The 9,980-nt window shown below is 42.7% G+C and overlaps 1 protein-coding gene across 2 annotated transcripts; it reads left to right on the forward strand.

Moving 5' to 3' along the window:
* The first annotated feature begins 116 nt into the window (after nucleotides 1–116).
* Nucleotides 117–8,011, forward strand: LOC120017353 (stromal membrane-associated protein 1-like). Of its 2 annotated transcripts, XM_038960106.1 has the most exons (10): nucleotides 117–391; nucleotides 909–1,042; nucleotides 1,305–1,390; nucleotides 1,527–1,602; nucleotides 2,015–2,083; nucleotides 3,223–3,298; nucleotides 3,724–3,851; nucleotides 4,173–4,398; nucleotides 6,479–6,840; nucleotides 7,124–8,011. In XM_038960106.1, exons 1-10 carry the CDS (start codon nucleotides 274–276, stop codon nucleotides 7,373–7,375), a joined length of 1,527 nt encoding a protein of 508 aa, XP_038816034.1. In that variant the 5' UTR covers nucleotides 117–273; the 3' UTR covers nucleotides 7,376–8,011. The 2 variants fall into 2 exon arrangements, with proteins under 2 accessions (XP_038816034.1, XP_038816041.1); XM_038960113.1 differs by lacking the exon at nucleotides 2,015–2,083.
* The last annotated feature ends 1,969 nt before the right edge of the window (nucleotides 8,012–9,980 follow it).

The following is a 9,980-nucleotide window of genomic DNA, read 5'->3' on the forward strand; positions in this document are numbered from 1 at the left end:
ACACAAATTTTTTTTCAGGAATCCCTGACATGCGTCAGCTGATTACGTCATCTCCAGCATCCAATCCCGAGAGCCGTTTAGGTATATCCACCCGCCTCCTGCAAATTCGTGCATTCTTGTGGGCGGAGAGCAAATTTCGGTTCCGGTTTTTACACTTCTCTCGAAGGCGTTCATTTGTCTGATTATGGTCTTAAATCATAAAGTTTTAAAAACTCACGAACATTCAAGGTAGAAAACAGTTTAATTGAAAGAACAAATTGAACATCAACAAAGATGACGACCCGATCAGAGAGAGAGAAGGCCCTGAAACTCAACGAGCAGCATCAGGCCATTCTGTCCAAAATGCTGAGAGAGGACGACAACAAATACTGCGCCGATTGTGAGGCGAAAGGTAACTATATAACACAATGTGAACTTCGTTAAATGATGTGTCATTTGATGTTATATAACTATTTCAGTTATTCGTCCAGCCAGACTCCGACTGAGTTGTTAGCTAGCTATGCTAACTGTAAGTAGCAGCTAGTCTGCTGACACCTTCCTTCCTCTTTAGCATTTATCCGGTAGCTACTAGGCTAGTTTAGTTATGCTAGGTAGCATTTTGTCTCCCACCACACCTTGAACCATGATCCAAACTTTAGTCATACAAATAAATGCAAGTTTCGACACCCTTGCACCATGAAAGTCACCACTGGGAAACTATCCCTAAATGTCAAAACATGTCACTCTAAAAGAATGCACAGGGAAGGCCTGCCTATCTGAAGTCCTATCGTGACACCTGCACCACAGGTACAGACATGTTTTGATAAGTTGAATCTTCACTTACCTGGGCCGTGTTCATTAGACACCTAACAGAAGAGAACAGACTGAACCGGTGCACTAATGAGTACGACCCTGTCTCTGCCTGCCAGGTCCAAGATGGGCATCATGGAACCTGGGAGTGTTTATCTGTATCCGATGTGCTGGCATCCACAGGAACCTTGGGGTTCACATATCACGGGTCAAATCTGTCAATCTGGACCAATGGACAGCAGCACAAATACAGGTAATTAGCCAATGTCCATGATTTACAATATTCATAAATTAGAAGTGTCATGTATTCACCTATATTTATTGACACAGACACCTCTCTTTCTTGTATATCCTACTGGCTGAATACAAAGTTGACTTTTTTTTAACCCACACTTATCATGTCCCCCCTGCTGTTTCACTATCCACCCTCCACCCCTCTTTCTCTCTTTCTCCCACCCTCTTTCTCTCTTTCTCCCACCCTCTTTCTCTCCATCTCTCCCTCTCTTCTCTAACAGAGCATAGTAGATATGGGCAACTCCAAGTCCAGGCAGGTTTATGAGGCCAACCTTCCAGACAACTACAGAAGGCCTCAGACAGACCAGTATCCTTATAACTACACACACACACAGTCTCACACACACACACTCACAAACACACACACTGCAGCTTCCCATAACACATGTACTTGCCCCTTTATAATATTGCTACATTTTTTCCCCCTTAACCCCTGACCCCAGAGCAGTGGAGTTCTTCATCAGGGACAAGTATGAGAAGAAGAAATTCTACAGCAAAAATGTGACCAATGGACACAGCGTATGTATCTCACCTCTGACGCCACACTCAAACTGGTTTGCGGATAGTACTAGAATGTGTTACACTGTCTTATTTGTATGTAGACTCTCCAAAGTGTTGCTTGTTATGTGTTAGGTTAAAGGAATACTTTGGGGTTATGGCAATGAGGCCCTTTATGTACTTCCCTAAAGTCAGATGAACTCTTGGATACCATTTGTATATCTCTGGGTCCGGTATGAAGGAAGTTAGAGGTAGTTTGACTGGTTATCTGCTAGCATGTATTTCCACAGGTGGTTATGTTGCTGCTGGGGTACTGTTTTATTGTGCATATGGCCTAACCATTTTGGAACATTATTCAAACGAGATTAGGCCTTTATCTCTTCCTTAATTTTTTTTTTCTTTCTAATTTCCTCTTATGATGATTCCTCTACAGCCAAAAGACAAGGAGAGCAAGAGAGAGAAGGAAACTGATAGAGGAACCAAGCTGTCATACAATGCCAAAGTACGGTGGTTTTGAATGGATACATCTATAGAATCTTTATATAAGATATCTGTCTCAACCCAACCCATATTCCCTGTTTGTCTCTTTTGAGCTTTGCAGTCAGAATGATATGTTTATTTAGTTTAGAACAGTTCCACTCATCATGACACTCCATGCTATAGCGGTCAGGTTTTAGTGGTTTACTGGGAGCAGACTTAAAGGGCAATTCTGCCGCTTTTCAAACTCGTATTCATTTTCCAGCACCATACCATTGTCTACATATGTGAAAACGGCGCGTTTCTATGATCTGTGGTTAAAAAGTTAAAAAGATCAAATTGCTTCCCTGTAACATTACAGGGTAGGATTTAAAATCAAGAAAGACTGTGATTTCTTTTTTTTGCCAGAGGGAGGGTATTTTCTTGCTCCCCATGTTACCAATCTCCCAGTGTTTGTTTTTTAAATGTTTTCGCTTTTCATGATGTCATCGGGTAGAACTTTTTTACTTAATTTTTTTTCTACAAAATGAAGAAATGCATGGTTTTCACACGTCGACACTGGTATTGTGCTGGAGGTAATGAAAATGAGGTTGAAAAGTGGTGGAGTTGCCCTTTAACAGTCTAGTATGGCAAACTGTATGAAAAACATTACAGTTAACAGGTCTGGCATTTTATACCAGTACTTAATACAACTAATCATCCATTTACAAATGTTTATGGTCACCATGTCCAGCAAACTGATTTGGTGTGGTGCGTCTCACTGTGTAGTTACTTTGACGTGTTGATACATTGATGGCATGGTTAAAAATATACCATCTTTGGGTTTAGGGTTAGAATGCTGGGCATCGAGCTCCCGCATGTTGGTTCCTAGACAAAGCATTGAATGTGGTCAAGTAACCCAAGGCTGAGGATGCACCTAACCTTTGACCTCTAAGAGGGCTTGACTGCTGAGGGTTTGAAATATCCCTTACATGTCTTATCTGAAGTACACCTCCTCAGGATCTTTGCTTTCATTATGAACTAAACCTATGCTCAACCGAAGCCCTGCATATTTAGCCATTAGTCTGGAAGAAGTTTAACACATCAACTTCATTATTACTCCAAGACTACATTATTCTTTTTTCACAATCATTATGCCTTTTCTCTTGGACTCAACCCCTGAAGAGTGAAGAGACCCGGCAAGCCCCCAAAGCCAGTCCTGTGAAGACAGCAGAACCTCCCGTCAACCTACTTGGCCTTGGTAAGACTAAACCAGTCAGTTTTCCAAAATGAGAGTTTCTTATTGGAAAAGTTCAGATAGTCCTTCCTGGTTTCAGCCCGTTTGCTTTCGTTTTGTGTCTATTGAATATGACCCTGCTTTGCCTTGATGCATACGACCCTGGGTGGTAGCCTAGCAGTTAAGAGCTAACTAGGTGAAATTTGTTGATGTGCCCTTGAGCAAGGCACTTAACCCTAATTGCTCCTGTATGTCGCTCTGGATAAGAGCATCTGCTAAATGACTCAAATGTAATATGTACAAAACCAGTCAGTTATTCAGAAATGCTCAGTCCTGAACAATACACACATTCATCTTATGTACATTTTTTCCTCCCCTGTATAACCTGTTTTACACATCTCTGTTTTAACCCCTCTATGTTGCTCTCTCTGTCTCTCCCATCTCTCTAGATGCTCCAACACCTGCCCCTGCTAACAACGGTAGTGCTGCTAGCACAGCAAGCAGCGACTTGGATATCTTTGGCCCCATGGTGTCCAACCCCCTCCCCTCATCTAACGCTGCTGCTCAGTTCTCTCAGGTAACACAATCTGATGACCTCACCACTTCCCTGGTCCCTATGGACACCCAGCCCCACAAACATAAAGACGCATACTGAACTTCTATATTTACATGCACACATATTACCTGTACATCTACATCTGAACGATGGCTCAGTTGGTAGAGCATTGTGCTTGCAATGCAGTGAGTAATTTGCTGTTTACCCATCGTCTCACACACATCCATGCAGGCCAATGCATGCTAGCGTGAGAGTAGTTTGAAGAGCAAGAGACTCAACACACGGAATAGGGTTAGCGACTTTTCTTACGTCGTTCTTACAGTTTTTACTTCCTTCTTCCAGGCTAGCTCCAGTACCCCAGCCAGCACCCCAACACAACCCCCAGCAGCAACCCCATCCTCGGGCTGTGCCCAGGGAGACCTGGACCTGTTCAGTGAGACTGGTGGTGGAGGGGGCATTAAGGGGGAGGACACCGGGGCCAAGAAACCCCTCTCCAAGGACTCCATCCTGTCCCTGTATGGGAACACCAGTATGCCTCAGATGCACCAGCACCAGCAGGCCCAGCCTGGTAAGGAGAAATACAGACACAAGCCTACACATGCACAGTATGTACACTCATGCAGGGCTCTACACCGACCTTTTTTACAAGGAGCACGTGTAGGAGCACCCGTAGGAGCACAATGACAAATATTTGAGGTAACAAGACGTTTTCTTTGTAATAATGGTGCAAGCATGACGGTCATGAATCTGCACTCAGTGTATTCACCATGGCACTCCAGGGCTGCGGTACAGTGAAGTAATCATTTCAACAATTATCATCAGCACTTGTGCTCCTAAATTAAAATCCCAGGTCGTACAACTAAATATTTAGGCGCATATGCGAGTAAAATGGTTGCACTGTAGAGCCTTGTCATACATAAGTGTGGGCATGTGCACACATCGTGATGTCACTTTGATTAATGTGATGAATGTTATTTATCAGATCAACTATGTTTAATTGTTACTCGATTAAATGAATCATGTAACAATTAGGAATTTGGGGCACCACGGAAGAAGTTGTTTAATGAGTTACCATCTCCCGAATTAAACTCTAGAAGAAATATATAAGATATATCGATAACTGTCATTTATTAATCATTACCTCATATCAGTCTCATTCTGAACATCGCAGACTTCTCGCATCCGTGAGAACCCCGGCCTTTTCTGATTATTCAGTTCTACACAAATGTATTTAATTATTTATTTACTAACTAGCTAAATAATAACACAGAATACACATTTACATGAGACAAAAGTCTCTAGTGGACTGACAAGATATGATGGCTTGTTACACAATGGAGAGGGGGTGGGGAAAGAGAGGGATAGAGAAAGGGACATTTATTGTGGATACATTCTAGGACTGTTCTCACATTAATCCTATACCTTGTACACGAACTGCTGCCCGTTTGGGTAAGAAATGCAATGTATTTACGTGTAAGTTAGTCTTTGTTCATTGTCTCTCTGTTGAAACCAATCAATCCTTCTATGGGGAATGGCTCGATGGGTGTAAGGCTCTGAATGTCCACCAGCGGTCACAATATCCTTCTTAGTTGTCCTGGCTTGGAGTGGAGTGCTTCTTCTGAACTGATCTTCAGATGCACCAATGATTGTCTGAGATGGGATCCTCTCCTTCCTTTCTCGGGTAGATAGTCAAAGTTCTAGATCCCTTTACATGCACAGTTGCAGACTGTCAATGTTTTGGTCTAGTGAGTTTATCTTCTTCAACTCGTGTTGAGTTTCAGAGTTTCCAGCCATTTGTAATGTTTAGCTCACGCTTATGTCTGCTGGTCTGAATATGTTAGTTCTTAGCGAGTCTTTTTAAGCACTCTGGTTGGAAAGGGCAGTTCCATCACACTGACACGTTCGTCTGACCTCATTCGGGGCGTGGCTTAGTTAATGTGCAACGGACATGAAAAGTATGATCTCGTTAGAACACTAAAATCACATTCATATCTTAACAAAAATAGTTTAATCGTTCTTCATATTGTATTAACATCATATTGGATGGAAACTTAACAGCCGAAGGGGGATTTCCTTCCTAAGATACAGTATTTGGTTCATACAGTTTTTAAAAACATAACGAAATGAAAAGCAATATGACATTATTATTTTTTAGATCCCCACTGACCATTCTTATCTTAGAAATATTGTTCCAATATTCCTTTTTTGGGTGTTATAGTTTTGGCTGCAAAAATATTCTGGAGAACAAAGGCATTCCTTTGGTTGGTACTGAAGAGCAGGAGAGGGTACTCTGCTGCATCAGATTTACGATTGATGTGAGGTGTCATAACCGGCCCAGCCCCCCTCTCCTCTCCTGTGGTCTGAGGCCTTGGATCCTTGACCAGGAGAGTCATGACACAAGTGCATGCACACACACACCAACCAATAACACAGAGGTTGGAAATGGTCTCCAACTGGCTCTGGGCTATATAAATACATGCTGGTAAATACCAAACACTTCTAAAGTAGCAAGTCACCAACCAAGTTGTTCAGTCACTTTCCCACTCTCTCAGTATATCTAGGGCAAGCAGTCATAAAGGTTAACAAAAAATTATATTTTGAAAAACTCAAACTGTTCTCAGTATTTCTCCTGTCTTTCTCCCTTCCAGCTGGTATATACATGAACCCCGCCCAGATGCAGTTTCCAGTAGGCATCCCCCAGCAGCAGGTTCCTGCTGGCTACCAGGCCTTCCCTGGCATGGGCACAGGCATGCCCCCCACCACCGTCATGGGTGCCATGATGGCTCAGAACGGAGCTGCCATGATGGGACCCAACACAGGCATGATGGTTGGCATGACGATGCCCAACGGTTTCATGGGACAAGCGCCCGCGGCCGGGATGGTTGGCATGGCTCCGAGGATGATGGGGGTACCACAGGGGGGGATGCCCGCGGGTATGGTGCCCGCTCAGGGCATGCAAGGGATGTATGCCGTCCAGCCTGGGCAGCAGGGCCACTGGAACATGGGACAGGTATGTTAGTTCTTTTGATGTCTTGTTCTTTGGCATATTGGGGATTTTCCCCTGGGAGTAAACTTTGCATTTGAAGTACAAGATGGTTTTATAAGAATACAATATCAAGTGTCTTTGGGAGTTAACTTAGTTAGGTATGGCAATATGGTAACATTAGCTATCAAATTTTCTCAGATATATATAAATGCATTGGGGTCAGGGCTTGGGTTTGATTTAGTATTAGGCAATATTGTGTTTCCCTGACCCTGACACCTTACTATTCATCTCCTACTGTCTTCCCCAGATGAACCAGCAGATGTCAGGGATGAGTCTGAATGGTGCCGGGGGGGGCATGGCCTTCGGTCAGCCTGCCTCCACCATGGGAGGCTGGGCCGCCGCACCCTCCGGTCAGACCCTCAGCAACCAGCTCTGGAAGTGCCCCCCCCCCCCCCCTGGAGGTCAAAGGTCAGGGATTGGAGATCAGGGCAGCGGCAGAGGGGGTTGCAACCAGGGGGTCCGAAATCCAACATCCAACCCCCCAGAAACCTTACTATGAACTGATGCCCGTTCTCCAATTGATACTGACCACTCTCCAACATCGAGCTTATCTGTCTCTGTTCGCATACTGAAGAGATGCAGCCTTCCTTCCTTGTTTCTTTCAGGTAATCACAGATCCATTGGTGATTGGACAGGTGAAAGCCAGGTGACCGTCTTATTAGTCTGACCGACCCAATCAGATCAGTGACTACTTCAAGGAAGGAAGCATTTCTGAAGTATTCAAACGGGGCACATCTCTCTCTTTCTGTCAATCGCTCTCTTTCCGTCTCTCTTTTGTGAGTAAATTGGGAGTCCTCATACATACACACACCATCATACGCAGGCTGGCAGTCAGTGCCTGTTACATGTTGTGGATATCATAACTCTTTTAATTTTCCTTTTTTGGAAAGAAAAAAATGACAACCACAACAACGTAAACAAATACAACAACAAAGACATCAACATATCGAAAAAGCTGCAGGACCAGTTACACAAGCTTTTATTGTATCATTATAAAAATTATTATAGAGAATTAAAAGTATTTAAACTTTGGGAGAAGACATGGCTATCATTTCTGTGAATACTGCTTGCCTATGTACAGCTCTGTATAACATTTTAAACTACCTGTGGTTCCCCTACAAAATAAAGTATGATAAACCAATGTGTCTTGTGTGTTCTAGACTTCTGAGTTCTAGATTTTGCCATTAACAACATTCAATGTCAATTCTACCAGAACACCTAAGAAGGTACAGAAGTTTGCATTTAAAACATGTCTCCTCCCCCATGTATTTATTTTTTCCGGCGCTAGGCTACACACATGCAAATGTCAGGGTGGTATCATTCTTTAACCATCCTATGCAGAGCTGGCAGGTTAAATACACCACTACAGTATCATATAAGAGGGAATATAGACACGGAGAGCCAAGAGCTCCCTTTTAAGTAGGCTAAATATTTAACAGAATTCTGTTGATTGTGCAACATGGTAAAAAAAAAAAACATTTACTCATTGTTTTCTGAAAAATAACTGAATGAAGAAGCACTGAACTGGGGAGCTAGGAAGAATAAACGAATTCCCAGGTGAGGAAAAACGCGGGACGTGGTTTTAGCATGATCTCTTTTTAGTGCATAAACAGTGTGAGGGTGTCGACCCTAGCTTACTCGATATTCTACAATCAATTACAAGTATTTGAGGACGACATATTAACATTTTGGTAATGGCCACACCTTCGGTTGTTGATTATCCACATGAGGAGGAGGATACGGCGAAGGTGCCCGATGAAGAGCTCCGGGCCCGTCTATCCGACTGACGCTTCTCCCCTCCCTGTACCATTGAAGCTCCCTCCGCTCCTACTACCTTTCAGAACTGCCTCAACACCGTCAGCTGTGGAAGACCGTACCCGTACCAGCTAATGTCAGAATCCTACATTTGTTTTGTTTTTAAATAGTATTTGAGATTATCTTTAATGAAAAGCGGTATCTAAAATAAATGTACTATTGTTAAACAGAAATAGAGTTCCAGGTCACACTTTATTTGGTTAGTTCCAAATAAATGATTTACAGACAGGCATACTTTCAACCAACGATCTGTTGATAAGCAACTGCTTGCTAAGGTTAGGGTTCGTTTAGAATTCGGGTAAGGGTTACGTTTTAGGGCTAGGTTAGGATAAGGGTATGGCTTAGGGTTAGTGGATAGCGGTAGTTAGTTGAAATGTTGACAGTTATTGAACATCTACAAACCATCTACTTGGGACTATCCAAATAAAGTGTTACCGAATTCCAACCTAAACCCTGCGTAATGGCATTCTGCAGATATGGGACATAAAGAATCCCATCTCTATGCGACTGGGAGGGTCACAATGCCGACGGTTCCACCAATCCAACGTTTTAAGATGTCTGGGAAGTAGTGAATGAGTGCACACTTTAAGGAAATTGGAGATATTATTGGAAGGCACACATTATTTGCCATGAGTGAAAATGAGAATATCCCTTCCTTAAAATGCTAAAAAATCTATTTTGTTTACCCTGTGCTGTCATGGTGTTTCTTTCAGGGTGGATGTCAATGGTGACCCAACTCAACACCCTTGAAGATCCAGAGTCAGAGAGTCGGGAACATCCGTTTGAGCTTTGCCCCCCCCCCCCCCCCCCACCACGCCAACTTATACATTTTTATAGTCAGTAAACTTTTTTGTGTTGCATTTGAATGTGTTTGGAATCTTAATTGAAACCACAAAACATCTCTAATGAGAGTCATTTTCATAGTCATGTTACACATATGGATTTGTCATCAAATGTCATAGAATACAACCACAGATGCAGGGGTTTAGCAGTTCAACATCAGTACTTGTCAATTAATCACTGACTGACTTTCAACTCAGAATTGAGAAAACTGAGGCAAATATGGAAGAAAACTGTCTTTTAGAAGCATGTAAGTCGCTCTGGATAAAAGTGTCTGCTAAATCACTCAAATGTAACAATGTGGAAAGATTGAAAACAACAATTTACATTCTGTTACAATATAACTACAATCACTTGTCAGCACCATTTTTTAAATGTATTATTACATGCATTCTTGCTCGTAACCTCTAGATGGAGTAGCAAGCAAAGTTATGATGATTCACCCTCAC

The sequence above is a fragment of the Salvelinus namaycush genome, chromosome 2, assembly GCF_016432855.1.
Source record: "Salvelinus namaycush isolate Seneca chromosome 2, SaNama_1.0, whole genome shotgun sequence".
In the NCBI taxonomy this organism is placed as follows: Eukaryota; Metazoa; Chordata; class Actinopteri; order Salmoniformes; family Salmonidae; genus Salvelinus; species Salvelinus namaycush.

What these genes read in the sequence shown, in the direction of transcription:
- LOC120017353 (XM_038960106.1), top strand. Translation starts at nt 274, where the DNA reads ATGACGACCCGATCAGAGAGAGAGAAGGCCCTGAAACTCAACGAGCAG. An exon ending in AGAAGGCCTCAGACAGACCA is followed by an intron (nt 1,391 to 1,526) that starts GTATCCTTATAA and finishes CCCTGACCCCAG; the next exon opens with AGCAGTGGAGTTCTTCATCA. An exon ending in ATGTGACCAATGGACACAGC is followed by an intron (nt 1,603 to 2,014) that starts GTATGTATCTCA and finishes ATTCCTCTACAG; the next exon opens with CCAAAAGACAAGGAGAGCAA.